General features: G+C 49.4%; 1 protein-coding gene across 3 annotated transcripts in view; it reads right to left on the bottom strand.

The window, feature by feature from the left end:
• The window catches only part of CEP85 (centrosomal protein 85), a 509,807-nt gene that overhangs the window by 250,744 nt on the left and 240,669 nt on the right, over nt 1-18,394 (bottom strand). For all 3 annotated transcript variants that reach the window (XM_069622843.1, XM_069622844.1, XM_069622842.1), the window contains one exon: nt 9,817-9,971. In XM_069622843.1, the coding sequence (XP_069478944.1) occupies nt 9,817-9,971 (155 nt within the window). The remainder of the gene's footprint in view (nt 1-9,816; nt 9,972-18,394) is intronic.

Below are 18,394 nucleotides of genomic sequence, written 5' to 3'. Positions count from 1 at the left end.
TCGGTAGCCAACGACCTCTACTTTCTCCAGCTGGACAAAGCGGTCGGCGGTGATGGCAAGGGAGCCCTTTGCTTAATGTTCTTAGGCAAGGTGGAGCATTGCAGTTCGTCGTCCAGCAGCACAGCATCAAGTTGTCCCCGCTTCTGGGCAACACGACTCGACTGGCTTCCAATAGTTACGTAAATCCTCCAAACCCCGGTCGACAGCAATGGACTTCGATGGCCTCTATGAGCTGGTGCTTCACTTCAAGATTCTCGGTGGACCCCTTCTCTGGTAGACAGCCTTTCGGGACTGGTTTCCAGGGTACATCAAAGATTAGCTTTTGCACAATGTTCCCTTGTAGCTCAGGGAGCGGTCTCCTAGCTGGGTCCTCCCTCAGGTTAAGGCCTCAGACTAGACGGCTTTTAGCTTTTGTCGAAGGAAAGCAGCAGCAAATCTTCAAGGATAAGCAGCTTCAACTTTCAGTTTCTGAACACATTGGGAAGCGAGAGGCCCCCAGATATGCACATCTGTCCCTCATTCACTCACACAGAATGGCATTCATGCAGGCAGCCAATCAGGCTCTTCACTTTACACCCAGAAACACATAAGGAATGTGGATTGGGGCAAGCACGCAGCCTTTCAGCACACCACACTGCATTCATGTCCGTTTCAGGCAGGGCTGTTCCATTCATTGTGTCTCACACACAGAAACCAGACACCCATAACATAGAACGCATATTGGTCACACACTATTCACCCAGGTCCCACCCCAAGGGTGTACCCACAACATAGTCACTGGGAAGGTTCCAGTCAGTCTGGCCTGGAAGTCCCTACAATACCATATATGGTTCTTCCATCCAACAGCCAGTCTGGATAAGGGAGAGAGTTAGGGCTTCCCAAGACTTTGGGAAAACATCACAGGCAATAGAACACAAGAGGCCCCAGGGGGCATCTGGTCTCCCATCAGGAATCCGCCGATTCCTATGGAATGGCCTGGGTATCGCAAAATGGAGGACACTCCGAGCACCTGTCAAATTCAGCATGGAGCTGCCACCAGCCCATGCTCTGTAGGTCACACACAGGCGACAAATCACATACACTATGGCTACAGGGTTGTACCCTCACCTATGGGTGCAGTAAGGGTATCCCAAGGGTCTCCGTTCACCACAAACATCCTAACTGGACTCCTGTGCACAAAATATCACAGAAAAAACATAAGGGAGTGCAGGACAAGGACATGGGAGGCCCTGTCCCTCCAATGCGTTTCCAGCATCACAGGGTGCCGTCCCTAGTCGTTCTACTGATCCTCATCTGCTGGGGCCAGGCCTTTAATCCTGGAACGTTGTCCAGGCCACTTTACTCCTTTTTCCCCACCAGCGTGTGCCCAAACTTGGTTTTGGACGCTGCTGCCACCTGAACAGGTGTTTGGACTCCACCTCCACAGCCTGCCAAATTTGTCTGGACTTTCTCTCGTCTCCACCACCATTGTCCTGCTGCAGGGGCAGCGTTTACTGCTGTGCCACCCACATTTGCCTGCTGAGCAGCCAGGGTCTGCTGTGTGCAGGTGCCTCCATCCTCCTCGAGCCATCTCCATTGACGATAGTTATTTTTTGGTCCATTGGGGTAATCTGCTCATAGTTCAATTTACTGGGTGACCGAATGCTTTTTTCACACAAAAAAAAAAAAAAAAAAAAAAAACAAACACGTACTGTTCAGTTTTGCCTTTGTGGAACTGGGTTTTCAAGAACACCAAGTAATGACCTCTGGTTTAATGGGTTATTCATGATAACCACAGTGACCCCCCCCCACCCCCCCAAAACCTGGCCGTTGGGTTCTACAGGTCACCTTTTCTTGTACTGCCGTTATCAATTGGCCAACATTGGAGGCGAAGGAAAGAATTTGAGGGGAGAGTTGAGTAGTCTTGCCCCCACTCTGGCTCATGTGTCCCAGACATCAGAAGCATGTTAGGGACAATTCTCAGAAATGTGCCAATTACGTCCACCTTAGAGACCCCCAGCAACTTCGCTGGATTTTGAGGACTTGATTTTTTTTTTCACCTGGAGAGAGAGTGACCCTTTTCCCCACTCTCGTGTATTTTATTGTGATTTAGAACACCGTTTCTTTTGGTTGTGGAGTCTGAAACTCCATAGGCATCATCTTTTACATTGTGTCTCTGCACCTTCAGTGCAGTGGCACAGGGAATTCTTTCAGATTTCCCAAAGGTTTAAATACCTTCTCTTGGATAAACTCCTGTTTCCAAGAGTAGTAAAGTGAATTTGACTTCACTTACCATTGTAACGCTCTAGACCAAGCACACCTTATCTTACAATAGAGTGCTTGAGGGGTTACCTAGTATACCCTGTGTCTAGCTTCTCATGTAACATTTTTATGTTACCCTTTTCTCACTGAATGGCTGGTGGCAGTGTTTTCGTTTTAACTACCATGGTAAACTACCAAAGGGTGCCATTTTTGTCAAAATGGCTCGGGTCTATTTTTCCTCGCCATTTCTTTGTGGAAAGGTCCTTGAGATTTACTCTGCGCAGAAAACCAGGTTTTGTCTCTGTTCATTTTGCCTTTGGCGGATTCACAAGTGAAGGCCGCCTCTGCCTCCAGGGTGTCTCGGGTAGGCAGGAAGTGAAGGAGGTGTCCGAAACTCCGTGATTAGTCTCTAAGGAGACCCAAATGCACTATGGTTATTGGCCGGCTGACTGTCCGGCAAGGACAGCCACCCTGCTGGGTGACCGACAGCTAGGCTGGAATGAATGGGAGAGAACTGGATAAAAGGGGAGTCTTTTGGCTTGGAAGGCAGAGTTGAACACTGGACAAAGGAACCGAAGAACTTGAAGAGGACACCTGCTGCAACTCCTGGACCGTTGGTTTGCCTGGTGAAGCCCTGCTGCACTGCTGAAATGCCAAGTTCGCATCGACAGAGAAGCCCTTGCACGGACTTCTCCCCTTGAGTTGGTGGGACCAATCAACTCCAAAGTAAGCCACCTGGACATCCATCTGAGCTGGTTGAATTTCCACAGAGTTGCTGTTGGAAACCGTATAACCAGGGAGAGGAACACCAGATTGTGTGTGTTGCTTTTAAAGCTGGCCTAGAGCTTCAGGAAGATCCTCCGGACTCCCAGGAAGCAGGACTGACAGAGCTTGAGCCCCGTCAGACTGCAGGACCCCAGAAGCAAGGAAAGTCCATCTCGACAGCCAGTAACCTTGGTGTTGCTATTTGTGGTAGACAAGAGGAGCTGTAACACTGAACAGCCACTGAAAGTGAAGTTTGCTGGTTGCGAGTTTTGGCCGTTCCAGTGCATTGCAGGAATCCCCCAACATCCTCCCTCTTAACCCATGACTGAGGCCCAGGAACAGTGAGCTCTGTAGAGCTGCACAGGAACAGAAGTCATCAGCTGCATCTTTTCTTCATTTCTAAGGTACTGTAAAAGTCGAGAGAACTTGCATCTTAATGTTGAGTGCTTGCAACTTCTACAACTCGCAACACTAATCAGCTCGTGGCACTACATTTGATTCTTTTCTTCAACGGCTTCTAAAACATTGTGCAAAGACTTTTCCATTTACTTACCAGAAGTGCTTTATCCTATTGAAGGCTTTTGCCCATTGACTTTGGCTTAGACTATTGAATTGTATGACTCTTCTTGAGGGATCCAAAAGTATTTGCCCGTTTAAGAATATTTGTGGTCTCTTGTTGTTCCAATAACCTTTGCCTTTTACCAAATTCTAAGAGTATAAATGCCAACAGTAAGATATTAATGTCCCCAGCACCCTAGCTATGGAAGTCAACCGTGGGTGTAGGTTTCTGTGGGCCATCCCAAAGGGGTCTTTACTGATTTAGAAACTAAGAGTGTACAGTATTGAAGTGTATTTGTGTGTTGCTATTATATTGCTCCCTTCTGAAGGCTTATTCTAACTGATAAATTAATAATGGTGTATGCAAGAAACCTCGAGTGTAAGCGTTTATTTGAATACTTGTAACTGTGAATTTGTCACTCCACTACAGCTCACATTTCCCCTCTTGAGATAAGCCTGGCTGCTCAACACGCTATCAAAACCGTCTAGTACAAGCTTATATCGAAGGTTGGGTTTCCCATACCTGTAGTCAAGAGTTGTGTGTAGTGGTCTCAGAGGGTACTGCATACAAACTTTGCCTAACACATGTGCAGAGGAATTGAGATTTCCAAGAGGTACGAAAAGCCAACACCTCAATGACTAAAAGAACTACCAGAAGCACCTTGTAATTCTGAACCACCCCAACCACTGAGTTTGTGGACTACTTAGCCTATTACAGTCAGGAGGAGGGAATACATAAAGAAACTATCCTCTCCCACCAGAGGGAAAAAGCAAAGCATCTGCTAGCTATAGACCTCCCTTGCCATCCTCAAATGCATAAAAAAGGAGATGGGAGAGTTCTGAGCTGTAGCGGAAAGATCAACCAAAACGGAGTCTTAAGACAAGAGGAGCTCGCAAATCTCCTTTGTCCGTCTGCCACTCGTGGGGAACCTCTGACATTATGCTGAGGGCGTCCACTAATATGCAAAGAACCAGCTAAGCCAGATTGCAACATGGCCCATCTGTGCTCCCGTCCCAGCTTTTTTACATAATGCAATGGCTGTGGTGTGTGGGATGAAAAGCCTAAAGGGCCAAGAAGACCGCCTTTGGCTCCACAAAAATTATACGCATTTTCCGAGAGTTAAAAAAATCACGAGTCTGTAGCCCCATCCAGATAGGGAGGCGCGCTTGTCATGGAGCAAACCAGTTCAGAAATAGAAATGGAGGACCCTCAGTTAGATATAAAGCCTAATTTCCTGGATCCAGAGAATTTTAACATAACCCATGATTGTTTCTTCATAAGAAACAATCGTAAAATGTCAGGGGGGCCAACAGAGCCATGGAAACAGAATTAGAAGGGATAGCTTTGCATGGCACACTAGCAATATAAGGGCATTTGCTGTTATCCTGTCTGGGAGGCCCTGCCTCAGTGCTCCAAAGACAGCCGATAAGGAAAGGAGCTAAGTGGCAACCAGAGACTGCTTCCTCCAATTGATGGAAAAGCCCCAAGTAAAAGCCAGGTCCAGAACCATAGCCATGGCAGGTGAAGCATGGAAAGGGCCAGGAAGTCTCACAAACCAGTTTATGTAGTAAATCTGCACACTGGAGAATTGATACAACTGCGCCAATACTCTGATAAAGCAGACATTTTCGATGTGAGGAACAAATTGTGATTGGCAGGTTAAGTAACCTACGGGTCTACTGCACAGAGCCAGCCTCCATGCTGAAGAGAACACTATCTGAGCGCAGTTCACATTCTTGACTTTCTCGGTGGCAAGGAAATTGACATTGAAGTGGGACAGATCGGAGGGTCAGCTTGCGTCCGCCTTTGTCCTTTAGGACTGAACAGGAGAAACTAAAACCCTAATCTCCCTCTGAGAGGAACATCTCCACAGCTCATGTACAAGAGCGTCCTGATCCTAGAATCCATCCAGATAGCTTGAGAGCGGCTGGTAGGGAGGAAGGGGAGACTAAAGGGGAGGGGGGCAGGGTGCATCCCCAGCAATTGGAGCTTATGAGCTCCAGGTCATCTGCCTCAATCTGGCTGGGCTATCCTCTAAGGGAATGAGATGGGTCCTCTAGTGTACACCCAAACTGCCTAGTCTTGTGGTCCCTGGTCAAAGAGGGGAAGAGGCTGGTCATTACAGTTTCTTTGGAGCGGTGTCAGAAGATAGTCATGTGTAGGGCACTCCTGGGATCCGCAGTTGGAATCCTCAGACTTCCAGGAAGTAGCCATGCTTTATTTTGAGCCAGTTTAAAGATGGCAGTAAAGTTGAAGTACTGGGTGTCTGCCTTCCCCTTCATTTAGGCCTCTTCTGCAGTGAGGTAGGAAAGGTTTGATGCCATCCAAGGGTAGGACCAACACCATATCCCAAGCCTCACAGTATAAAGTTATGCTATGCAGTCAGCCATGTCTCCTGATGTTTGTGCCAACACATGCCCTTGGAAACCATCAATATGGATAGCTGCAGCCTCCAGTTGGTACACTGCCACGACTTAACTGGCTTCGTATTCTGGTTGGTAGTCTATGAAATGTCACTATCTGGCATCAGAGGCTACCAGGATGGCATCAGCATTGGCTTGCCAGAGTATGGAGGGATGAGTTCAAATAAACCCTAAACGGTGGCCTATAGCATTCTCTTCCATCGCCAGTAACTTTCACGAGGAGGAAAGGTAAGAGTGTTTTGCCATTGCAACTGTTGTCAGTGGAGATGGATGAGAAACTAGGCACACAGTCAAGACTGTGTGCTTGTGCAGAAGAGGAACAGGGCATGGTTTGTATCACTCTCCTTGACGCTAAATGACATCCAGTTTAAAATGGTATGACAATCTTCAGAGTCTTGACCGGATGCACAGGAGTCGGTACTACAATCCCCAGAGATGCCAGCAAAGGAACTGATGTACCTGAAAAAGTCTTAATGGTACGTGCAGCCATAAACTGCATGAACGTAGCAGTAAAATTTGCTTGCTTTTCCAGTGATGAGCGAGATGGCCTGGTAGAAGGTGGCCAGACACCTAAATATGTACAACAGTGAGGAGGAGAGGAGTGTGGGAGGGTCCAGTGCATACTGGGGGAGAGTCCCACTCTCATGGAGATATTTAATTCTGAATCACCTCCCCCCAGGACATCAGGCAAGGCCCAGTCTGTCCGGGCAGGCGCTTCTCCGAAAGCACAATGTTACTTAGAGTATTCCAATATGGACATTGATATCCACATTGTGGGCCGAGTTCACTTCCCAGAGAAGCAGAGTATTAGTTTGGGCCCTAGGCTCCTCCTGAGGAGAGCACATTTATGTCATTTTGTAAAACCGTAATGGAGGCGAGGAGTTTGACAGGTCTTGCTGATTCTCAGGGTCTTTTGTCCTGGCAAGGAATGGGCAGGTAGTGTGGCAACCATATCCTAGGAAAGGTTAAGCCCTCAAATCGTCATGGCACAGGACTTCAAGGGTGTTGACGGCCCTTTCAAGACCTCCGGCCTAATCCTAAAGGAGAACCCAGCAAGCAAACCAGCCTGACCGGACCATGTGGCTGAAGAGCCGGGAGGGACAGCCTAGTCTGCATCTGTGGGTTTCCCTCAGAAGGGTCTTAAGTATTAGGTCAAACGTACACCTTAGGAGGTACCCTTGGTAACATGCTTGTGCACACTAGGACTAGTCTAAACCACTAGAATGAGATGCTAAATCATTTTGCCCTTACAGGAGACTCATCACATTGATAACCTGTAAAATACAGAGCACAGAAAGTGGGTGCAGAGGCAAACCCTGGCCAGGGGCAGGCACTCTGGACAAATGTCTGGGTTGGAGAAAAAATAAGAAATCTACCTCAAAAAGGTGGCTTTGGCAGGAACAGTCTAGAACTGTGGATTTGCAGGCTGCACAAGAGCTCCCTACTCATCCATGCAGAGAACGAGAATGAAAGCTGGGACCCGAGGTGCATGTGAGGGGAAGCATTGGTGCATGGGTACCCCTGCACCCATGGATTTGCTTTTACAAATTCTGTTATGCATAGTGCTCCGGTCAAATCAATGTTGAACACCACGACATTCGGCAAGTGTCGAGGAAAGGAGACAACATAGGAGGACTATATCATTTGGCATAGCATGGTAACCCATAACCATGAATGCCATGCATATGCATAGTCCATGTTATGCTATGTGTGCTTATAGCGCGCTGAAAGCCTACGGGCATCAGGGCGCAGAGAAACCAGTAAAGGACAAATTACATCATAATCCCAGCTAACAGTTACAGTGGGCAATGGGGGCTTGCCTCTTATGGCAAATTGTGTTTAAACCGAAAACTTTTCAATGATTTCCTGAAACTCATAATTTTCCTCTTGCCGGAGAGCAGCAAGCAGCCTATTCCAATGTTGTGCTGCCTTCACCGGAAAAGAACTGCCACGACCTAATGCACGATTCACGCATAGACCTCGACAACGCACCCACCCAAACACACTCACCCACTACAAGCTTTTGGCAGGAACAGTGTAGAACAAAAGGTTCTTCTCAAGTGGAGATAACCCCACCTGCAGTGTTATCAGCGCACAGGAGAGGACACACATGACATGTATACCATCCCTGAATACAATACAGAGAATGCAGTATCTTCATACCCTTCTAGAGGTGTCACAGTCTGTTGATGCATCTTTCTTACCTGTCCTGCAGTTTAGAACACAGAACAGGCCAAAAGGGCTTTTCGGGATTTTACACTGTAAGGGATGAGGACAGGCTACTTTTGATTGCACAATGCATTAAAATAAGCAATGGCGCATAGCAATTTGCAATGCAATTCTGTGGGCTTGCTAATCAAATGGGCACTTGTGTAGCAAAGTTCTCTTTAAATTAGCCCCCAGCCCTGTATGCCCTGTATTCCTTGCTTGCCCTCAGTGCTGTTCAACCTCTTTTCCCTGTTCACTTAGACTGCTAATGGAGAGAAAGCGCAGCAGTAACCATCTCCTCCACTATGTGTGGGAGTGCTAGGCAAGAGTGTTTTACTTTTTCAAATAATTTCAAACCCAAAGTAATCAGGATGATACTTTTATTAAGCAATCTACATCCTGTTTTGTTCAGTGTTCCGTATCCTGTCTGGCAAAGACCAGTATGTGTCAACTTTATATTTTTTTAAATGATAGACATGCAACGCCATTCCAAAAATGTAATGTGTTAGACAATGCATAATTACAGTATTTATACTGTAAAACACTGCATCATCCCCATGCTTTACAGTAACATTTAGGTTAGTGCATCTAAATTTCATAGGGTCAACTATATTTCCTTGTGTTGGGGAAGATACATAACATGATCAAATGCCTTGGATGGCAAACTTAGTTATGTAACCTGCAGGTAGCATACATCTTGCAACTGGTGCTCAACCCATGAGCGAACCCATACACTCCTTCACATTCTATATTAACACCATGTTGCTTTATACCAAGTACCCTGAAAGGGAGATGACTACAAACTAAAATATTCCTCCTAGTTTTCCCATTTGTCTGCCTGCCATGCAATTCACTCTGCATAGTGAGTCTTTCTTCTTTCATAATGAATACACAAAGCGAACTAGATGCTTATGCAAAGTAGTGATCAATAGTTCCATCCAGTCTAAACATCTACAGATCTACTGCAATACGAAACACCAGAGCCCGCTTTGCTTTAGGATTGTATTACATGTTACCACCTGCAGGAGACAGCTGGCCAAACGGTTTTCAGAGCCTTTTTATCATATTTACTTTGAGTCCATTCATGTAGCTAACCTTTTACATTATACAGACACTCATCTATGGCTCGTAAAATCTTACAGACGACTTGCAAAGTCGGGTAGATTTTTATGACTGGCGTGTAGCATTTACAAGCGCTGTTTGACATTTACTGCAAACCAAGTAAATGTTAAATAAAAGTTTCACTGTGCCTGGCTGACAGTGTGTCAAAGAAAGTGGTTTTGCAGTGACATGCATCATTTTACAGAAATTGCATTTTACATTTGTTGTCCTCCGTTGCTATGGGTAGAGTGCATTTCTCTTAGGTTCAATAGGTCAACTAAGATACCCGACCTGCAGGTCTAGTTGAAGTTTAAAGAAGTTGCAAGGCTTGACTCTTCTCACTAATGTAATTTAAGCGGTTTGCAAAACTGCTGTATTGTTGCTCATTTCAGGTCATGGGTACAAATAACATTAGTACAAAATTGCTAATCAAATGGGTAGGTTTTCTAATCAAAATAATGTTCATTAGCAAACTCTGCTAATCAATTTTTGTAAACTAATTTATGCCTTGTTGCATACCTTTGCACAGTTATGAGGAGTTCCATTCCCTTCTGTTTCTCGGTCTCAAGTTGGGCCTCCCCCTCTCGACAGGCATTGCGAGTTTTCCCAAGGCTTCTTTCCAGTTCGATCACTTTCTCCTTCAGGTTTGCACACTTCTCATCCATGTCCTTCAGCTACCAAATAAATCCCACATCTCAGTACCACTTCCAATAAACAAATACATTATAAAAAAGGCATTTTACTTTACAGTGCATCCTGCGACCCCTAATGCAAGCAGAGCAGTTCTCTGCATAGCACTGCTTCCACCATCCCATCTCATACTGCTCTTAAGCATCCTGCTTTGATTCTACCAAGATGTCCCATCACTAGGATGGTCTCCCACGCACAAAGGGGAATAAGGAGGCTGAAGAAAGCAGGTGAGGCACTGCTGCACCACCCTTTCATCTCGTCTTCAGGTAAGACATGACAAACAGGCTTTTTGCCCTCAGTCACTTGTGCAACATAGCCTTATGGATCAACTATATTCCTGTACACAGGTTCGCCCTAACACCCTTTTCCAAGAACCATACCCTCTGAAACTGTAGTTCCATCCCTCCCAAACACATTCATATTCCTATTCACAGCACTGTCTCAACCTACCTTCTTTTCAACCCTGTTTGTACGCAACGCTAGCCATTTAATCACAATCCTGCATCTGCAACTTTTTAACCTCGCTTTAGCCCAAGACCTTGCCAGTTCAAATAACCATTACACCACACACATTGGGGTATCTTGCACAATGCTATATACACAGCAAATTTTGTGTAACTCTAAAACCCCCTTCTGCTGAAGAGACATATCTTTCTTTTCATTTAGTTTTACAAACTTTTGAAAAACAGTACACAGTAAATTCATGCAGCTGAAAAAAAAAAAACTCCAAAACTAAAAACTCGTCCCTATTACATCTTAAAATATGCTACATTGACCAGTTCAATTTTGGTCATTTTGCTTTCAATTTCATACTTGTCCTTCCCAGTCATCTTTAGTAGCATAGCTGCAGGGTGTCCTGCTTCATTCATTCAGGCTCATCATTACGGGACAGCTAACAATTTACTTTCTAATTGTTTTAAGAACAGCGTTAGTGCAATCGACAATTTGTTATTCGTACTATTATGCATTCGGGACCACCAATCTTCAGCGCTATATGCCACACCAGTGCTGAGCTCCGCGGCTAGATATATGATTCTTTGTGTTTTTAGTTCTGGGCAGAATAGAACCAAATGCTTTAATGTTTTGTCTTCTTTTCCACAGAACCGGCATACGATGTCACTTACTTTCAGACACCTATGATTTTGGATTTCTCTTGTCTCAGAGATTTAGTCTGAATTTCAAAAAGTGTCTCCTTAAGATCTTACACGGGAACACTTCCATGTATTGGGGTAACCCATTATATCTTTTTGCTTCAGCAGGTGCATTTCCCATGCATAGGTGGGTCCTCTTATCAGAAGTCTCAATCCAGTCGTGTTCAAGCACTTTCTTTTTGCCATTGTTCGGTTTAGCTATTAGGGTTTCTTCCTCGGATCCCAAGCAGCTCAGGATTTCTCTGCATTTATTTACCCATTTGTGAAGAGCCGAGTGGTCCGTGCTCAGCCAGTATGTCAAATTGTGGAATTGACTTATTTTGCCGAACAAGGTTAACATCTTCCATGTTATTCTTCTTCCATGTTATTCTGGCGTTCAAAGTCGGCATACTGATTTCGTATAGAACACATGCAATAAGGTAGATTTGGGGAAATTGAAGAACTAGTTTCCAAAACATTCCCTCACATCGTGACCAGATCTGGTTCAAACAGCTGAACAATACTTTCTGACCCAAAGGTTAACACTGGTACAACTTAGATAGTAGAAGTTTATCACTGGCTTATATGAGAGGAACAAGTTACTTACCTGTAACTGTTGTTCTCCAGCATGGGTCTGCCATGGATTCACATGCTCATGAAGATTCCCCGTCAGGTTGGGAATCCTCGGTAAAGAAAAAAACAGTTTGTTTAATTTCTGAACTGTCTTTCTCCTAATAACCAATCATTGGTCTCTGGGACATACTGCCCCCAGTCAATGACTGCCCTCTACCCAAGCCCCTCCTCTGGCAGCCATCTTCAGATTTGGTAGCACGTAAAGTGACAGTAGGACCAAGTGAAGAGCCGCAGAGGGGTAGGAGGGAGGGTTTGCATGTGAATCCATGCCAGACCCATGCTGGAGAACAGTTACAGGTAAGTAACTTGTTCCTTCTCCAGCATGGGGTCTGGCATGGATTCACACGAATACAAGAATACATAGCAGTACACACATGCACAACCACGGGAGGTGGCAAGGCTCAACATTAAGCATCTCTTACCACCTCACCAGGCCCACCTTCAGGCTAACAGGTTACGCAGCACTCCCTGGCCGACTCTGGACTCCTCCCTGGAATCCCAGTCGACGCAGTAGAATCTCGTTAAGATGTGCGTCGACCTCCACGTAGCAGCCCTGCAGATATCCAGCAGGGGCACACCAGATGGCACGCCGTGGTAGCAGCGATCGCTCTGGTCGAATGGGCTCTCGGACGGCCGGGCAACAGTCGGTTTGCCAACCGGTGACATGCATGATGCAGCCGGAGAGCCATCTGGAAATGGAAGCCTTCAAGAGGGCCTTCCCTTGGTTCACAGGTCTAAAGTTACAAACAGCTGTGATGTCTTCTGAAAACTTTGTGCGGTCCACGTAGAACTTCAGCCATCTAGCTACATGCAGCGAGTGCAAAATCCTCTCGGCCGGCGACGGAGGCGACTGGAAGAAAACAGGCAACACCAAGGGCTCATTTAGGTGGAAGTCCGACGGCACCTTGGGCATGAAGGAGGGGGGTGCGTCCTCAGCATCACCCTCGTCTTGTGGAAAGTCAGGTACGGGGGCTTACAATAGAGGGCCTGGATCTCTCCCACTCGTCATGTGGAGGTGATGGCCACAAGAAACGCTGTCTTCCACGACAGGAACTTGATATGATAATTTATATAGCGCCTATACACAATGTGTTTCAAAGTGCTTCAAGGCAAGGGAGGCAACAAGGGAAAATACAATGACATTCTTACAGGCCATGAACAGTAAGGACGTGAAATTAACTATCGTACTCAGCCTGATGACATTTCAGATAGTACAAGAGCTAAGACAGATAAGGAAGGGAGGGAGAGAGTGGGAAGGAAATGGAAACAGACAGGCGACTACCGTACTAGGCCTAACATTTCTGGTAGAGCCGGAGAAAAACAAGGTGAGGGAGAGGGGTGCAGAAAGGATGGGGAGGAACAAAACAAGCGACTATGATACTAGGCCTGACGATATTTCAGATAGTGCTGGAGGGGGCGTGGGGAGGAAAATAACGGTAATGGGAGGGTGGAGGAAACAGACGAGGTTGCTATCATTAGGTTCAGGGACAATTCTGATAGAGTGCATAGAAGAAAGTAAGGGGTGGAGATCGGAAAAGGGAGAAAGGAAAGGAGGAGAGAACAGAGAGTAAGCAGTCAAAAAGAGTGGTAAGCAAGAGGGGAGAGCGAATACAATTGCAGAAGTCAGTAGTAACACAATGTTCGAAGCCAGGATACAAGATGAAGATGGGAACAGCATGATTCAGGGCCACCATGAGTACAAGATGCAAAGGAAGTCCAGCATGAGAGTTGAGAAAGAGTGACGCACCGTGAATGAATGAAGTCCATAAAAGTCAAATCCAGCATTGGCCACAAGACGGCGATGGTGAAAGCAGAATCTATCAGGACAGACTCCTGCAGAAGTAGGCTGGAGGAGGTTGAGGGGGAGCAGGTTAGAAGAAACAAGCAAAACAGGAAACACCTGTGTGCGAGAAGGGGGGGCACAAGATAACATGACAGGGGGACCAGAGGGGGTGGGGATGGCCTGTGGGGACAGAGGGGTAACACATGTTGGTGCATGCTTACCTGCTGTCTGAGCAGGGGCTCGGCCCTGGGTCCTCCTGGTCCAAACAAGAATTGCCCTTTCCTTCATTTGCCCTTCGCTGCAGACACCCGGGCGAGACGCCCTTGATCTAATAGTTAAGAGCAGGAAGGAAGAGACAGGGCTAAGAAGGTGGGTGGTGCTTAGACCAGGTGACCTAGATCCACTTCCACCTGCTCCCCATCTGCAAAGGAAAAGAGGCTGGAGGGCTCCTTAAGTAGGTACAAAAACGGCGCCGAATGCAGAGGCTCGAATGGCGGTCCCATAAGCCTGGTCAGCACCACATTGAGTTCCCACGCCGGAGCCTTCACCGGCGGGAAGGCTCGGAACAGTCCCTTCATGAACTCCACCAGGCGATGGGACCACAGGGATGAGCGCATCGGAGTTCAGGTGTAGCGTGAGATACCCACCAGATGGATCTTGGAGGCGTTGGCCAGCCCCGCCTTGGCCAGCGATAGCAAGTACGGCAGCACTTGAGGGGCCGTAATCTGCAGAGGGTTAATCTGTGCACAGCACCAGACAGAGAACCTCTTCCATTTGTGTCCGTAGCACCTGAGAGTTGAGGACGCCCTGGCCTTTGCAAGCACCTCCTTTCAGTCCGCCGGGATAGCGTACCCTCCAAACTCTAGTGCTGCAGGAGCCAGGCCTGCAAGTTCAGCGACACCGGGTCGTGGTAGAGGATGACGACTCCTTGTCTGGAGAGGAGATCCCCGTCCGTCGGCAGTTTGACTGGGGGGACGCTGAAATGTCCAGAAGGTCCGGGAACCATATCTGAATCGGCCACGCCGGTGTGACGAGGATCATCCTGCACGGGACCGTCCGAGTTGGTTGATGAGTCGCAGCAGCAACGGCGGGAACGCATAGAGGAACAGGCCGTCCCAGGGGAATGAGAAGGCATCGCCCATGTTGCCAGGCAGGGGAAACCTGCTTGCAAACCTCCAGCATTTGGCGTTCGTCCCTGTCGCAAATAAGTCGATCTGGGGATTGCCCAATAATGGGAATAGATTCACTTCATCCGGCCGCAGTTCCCACTCGTGGCACGAGCGTAGCTCCCTGCTGAGTGAGTCGGCGATGGGGGTTCTTTATTCCTGCCAGGTGGAAGGGTGCCAGAAACATCCCTTGGGCGACAGCCCAATGGCACAGATCCTGGGCCTCCTTGGATAGGGCCGGGGATCTCGGCCTCCCTGCTTCCGGATGTAGAACATCATGGTGGTGTTGTCGGTGAAGATCCTCACCACCTTGCCCTTGAGGGACAGAAGGACCGACCCGAGGGCCCAGAACACGGCTCTGAGCTCCAGGACGTTGACGTATAGTGACTTCTCCTCCGGGAGCCAAAGGCCTCTTGCGTGGAGATCTCCGGCGTGCGCTCCCCATCCCCTCCAGGGAGGCATCTGTCATCACCGTCTCCTGGTGTGCGGGGGTCTGGAAATCCATCCCCACGCGCATTGCTTGCCGGAAGGTCTCGTTGAGCGAGATCCTGTCTTCGAAGCTGCCCGCCGCTTGCATCCAACGGGCGTCGAGGAACTCTTGCAGTGGACGCATCCGCAGCCTGCACAGGCACACAAGGTAGATGCACGAGGACATCATGCCGAGAAGGGACTTGATTGACCTCACCCTGGCCACATCCATGGCAGACGGTGGTTTCACCTTGCCCCGGATGGCCTTCGTCCTTTCCTCCGACGGTGAGGCCAATCGCGCCACTGTCGAGCCTGGCTCCCAGAAACAGTGCGACTTGTGACGGGACCAAGTGGGATTTCGCGTAGTTGATGGAAAATCCCAGATCCGTGAGTAGCTGGAGGGTCTTCTCTGTGCGTCCGACGTCAAGTTACCTCGTCCTTGCTCGAATGAGCTAATTGTCCAGGTAGGAGTAGACGTGGATCCCCTGGAGGCGCAGCCGCTATTGATGCTAGGCACTTGGTGAATACCCTGGCCGCCGACTTCAATCCGAAGGAGAGAGCCTTGAACTGGTAGTGCCGTCCTCGGACTACGAATCTGAGGAACTTTTGATGTCCTTTTAGAATGGGGATGTGGAAGTAAGCATCCTCCAAGTCCAGCAACGATAGGAAGTCGCCCTCCTCCAGCTGTCTCAGCACGTGCTGGAGAGTGACCATCTGGAACTTTTGGGACTTGATGTACTTGTTTAAGAGACGAAGGTCCGCCAGTCTTCTTCCTTACGAGAAAGTATCGCGAGTACACTCGAGCCCCGTAGCCTCTTTGGGACGAGCTCAATGGCTCCTTTCTCCAGCTTCGCCCTTACTTCCAGCAGCAGTTGAGGGATGTGGTTTTCCTTCCTGGCCACGGGAGGAATGCGGGGGCACTTATAAAACGAGTGTGCCCGCCGGCCAGAGTATCCAGCACCCATTGGTCGGTGGAGATGGACTAGAACACGCTGACGAGCTTCGCCAGCCGGCCTCCCACCAGGGCACTCAGGTGGGGGCCCGACGCTACGGCCGGTTCAGTCCTGCTTGGTAGTGGCCTTGCCACTTTGGCCTCCTTGACAACGACGAGATCCTCCTGACTTGCCATGTTCTCTGTAGGCATCCTGCGAAGAGGAGCGGGCCACCTGGCGGTACATCGAGGAGCCGCCGCCGAATCCTTTGGAGGCACCTTGCTTGCCTCTAGAGTTCTGAAAGGGCGGCAGTTGTTGGCCCGTGCCGTATCCGTGTTGGCCTTGATAGCCTGAAGTGACTCGTCCACTGTCTTGCCAAACAAGTTGTTTCAGTCGAAAGTCATGTCCAAAACTCTGGTTTGCACGTCCTGGCGGAAATCGGTTGCCTTGAGCCAACCACGCCGGCGAAGGCAAACACTGTTGCCCATATGGCGGAAGCTGGTTGTCAGCAATGTCCGTGGCCACCGTTATGGCGTGGTCCGACGCCACCTCGCCTTCCTGCAGTATCGCCAGGGCCTCAGCCCTCTTGTCGTCCGGGAGGAAGTTCAGCAGAGGAGCGATCTTAAACCACAGCTCCCTGTCGTAGCGGGCCACAATCGCGAGGGTGTTTGCCATTTTAATCGTGGTCGCCGGTGACGAGATGACCCGTCGTCCCATGGCATCCAATTTCTTCCCCTCGCCGTCCGGCGGGGAGGTCTAAGTTGAAGCCGTCGCCCCCGCTGCTTTCTTCTTGGCCGCCGCCGCCGAGACGGCCGAATCCGGATTCGGCTACGCCCTAAGTCACATGTGGGCGGAATCTGGGACCCGGTACTACTTCTCGTCATGGACTGGTTCTTCAGGAGCTCCAGCCCCTCGTCCCAGATGTCGTCAAGCAACGGGACCGAGAGGACCGTCTTCCTCTTGGCCTCACACCTTTGATAGAAGAAACCTTTGTTCTTCTGTTCCACTGGGCAGAGCTGAAAGAGCTCGGATGCCCTGGCGATCATGGCGTGAAAGGAGCCAATTTCGTCGGGCGGGGAAGCCCGGTGGGGGGGGGGGGGGGGTATTTGGTTGGAGGGGAGGATGGTGACGACGGGATGGGCCTTCCATCATCCGTCCCCGTCGTAGCTGTCTATGTTCCAGTGTCATCCCGCAGATCCGGGAAAGGGAATGAAGGCCTTGAGGGCCGCGTAGGCTGGAAGGGCGATGGGGAGGATTTCTCCTCCGCTTGCTTGGAGGGCTTCCTGACGGTCCAGGCTCCGCTGTGTCGTCCGTTGGGGGTAAAGGCAACCTTGTCCTCATCTCTGTGCACAAGGCCTGGATAGCCGTCAGGATTGCTCCTGAGCCGTCCTGTGGCCCAGGCACTGGCTGCGACAGTTGGGGAGCGGAATCCTCCGCCACCATGGGAACCTCGTCGGTGTCACCGTCGCTTTCTTCGTCCGCCTCATCAGGATCCCTCCTGTGGGACCGGACTTCCTCTGACCTCTTGTCCAGGATCTTCACGACTTCAGCCAGCTCCTATTCAGAAGCTGTATCCGTGTCCGTGATGGCCACCGCCCCACCCTTCATTTTCACCGGGGTTTTCACGGCGGTCTTATCGATGGGCTGAAAAGAGGATTCCCTCTGCAATGGCAGGGAAACTCTGGGCCCGAGGTCGCCTCCACTGGGGTGACCTCCACAGGCTTGGCCAGGGCCGCCACGACTCCCTTGATAGAGGCCTTAGCCAGGTGAATCAAAGCCTTGATGACTTTGGATGCGCCCGAGGCCTTCAGCTTGGTGGGGGAGGGGTCGCTGCCTCGCTCCCCCTCGGCTGTCTCCATTGGGATCGACCGAAGCTTACCCAGGTTCTCAGACCCCTCCCCCCGTGAGCCAGAGCGTTGGCTCGTGGTTGATGGCGTTGGTGAAAGTGCACCCTGACTGGCAGCTGAGAGCCCGACCATTTGGTGCCCGCGGTGCTTTGCCTTTTGTTGGGCCTAAGTCGCCGGGGCGCCCTCAAAGGTCTTAGAAGACCGTTCAGACCTCTTCTTCTCACCTGCTGCTAGCCTCTTCCCATCCAGCCAGCCGGTGAGGCGGATCTGCTTCTCCACTTGCGTTTTGTCTTTGTGAAGGCAGTAGAGGTATCTAGAATGCTCGTCCTCCTTGAAGACATTCTGCAATCCGCATCCAGGGCAGCTCCTGAACAGCTTGGAACCCGGTGTCGTGCTCCCTTTTTCCTGGGCCATGTCCACGCGGGGTAGGCCTCAAAGAATCTTCTGG

The sequence above is a fragment of the Ambystoma mexicanum genome, chromosome 11 (assembly GCF_040938575.1).
Source record: "Ambystoma mexicanum isolate Mex_15411 chromosome 11, UKY_AmexF1_1, whole genome shotgun sequence".
Classification (NCBI taxonomy): domain Eukaryota; kingdom Metazoa; phylum Chordata; class Amphibia; order Caudata; family Ambystomatidae; genus Ambystoma; species Ambystoma mexicanum.
Note: the sequence above shows the minus strand (reverse complement) of the source record. Positions and strands in the feature narration are given on the sequence as shown.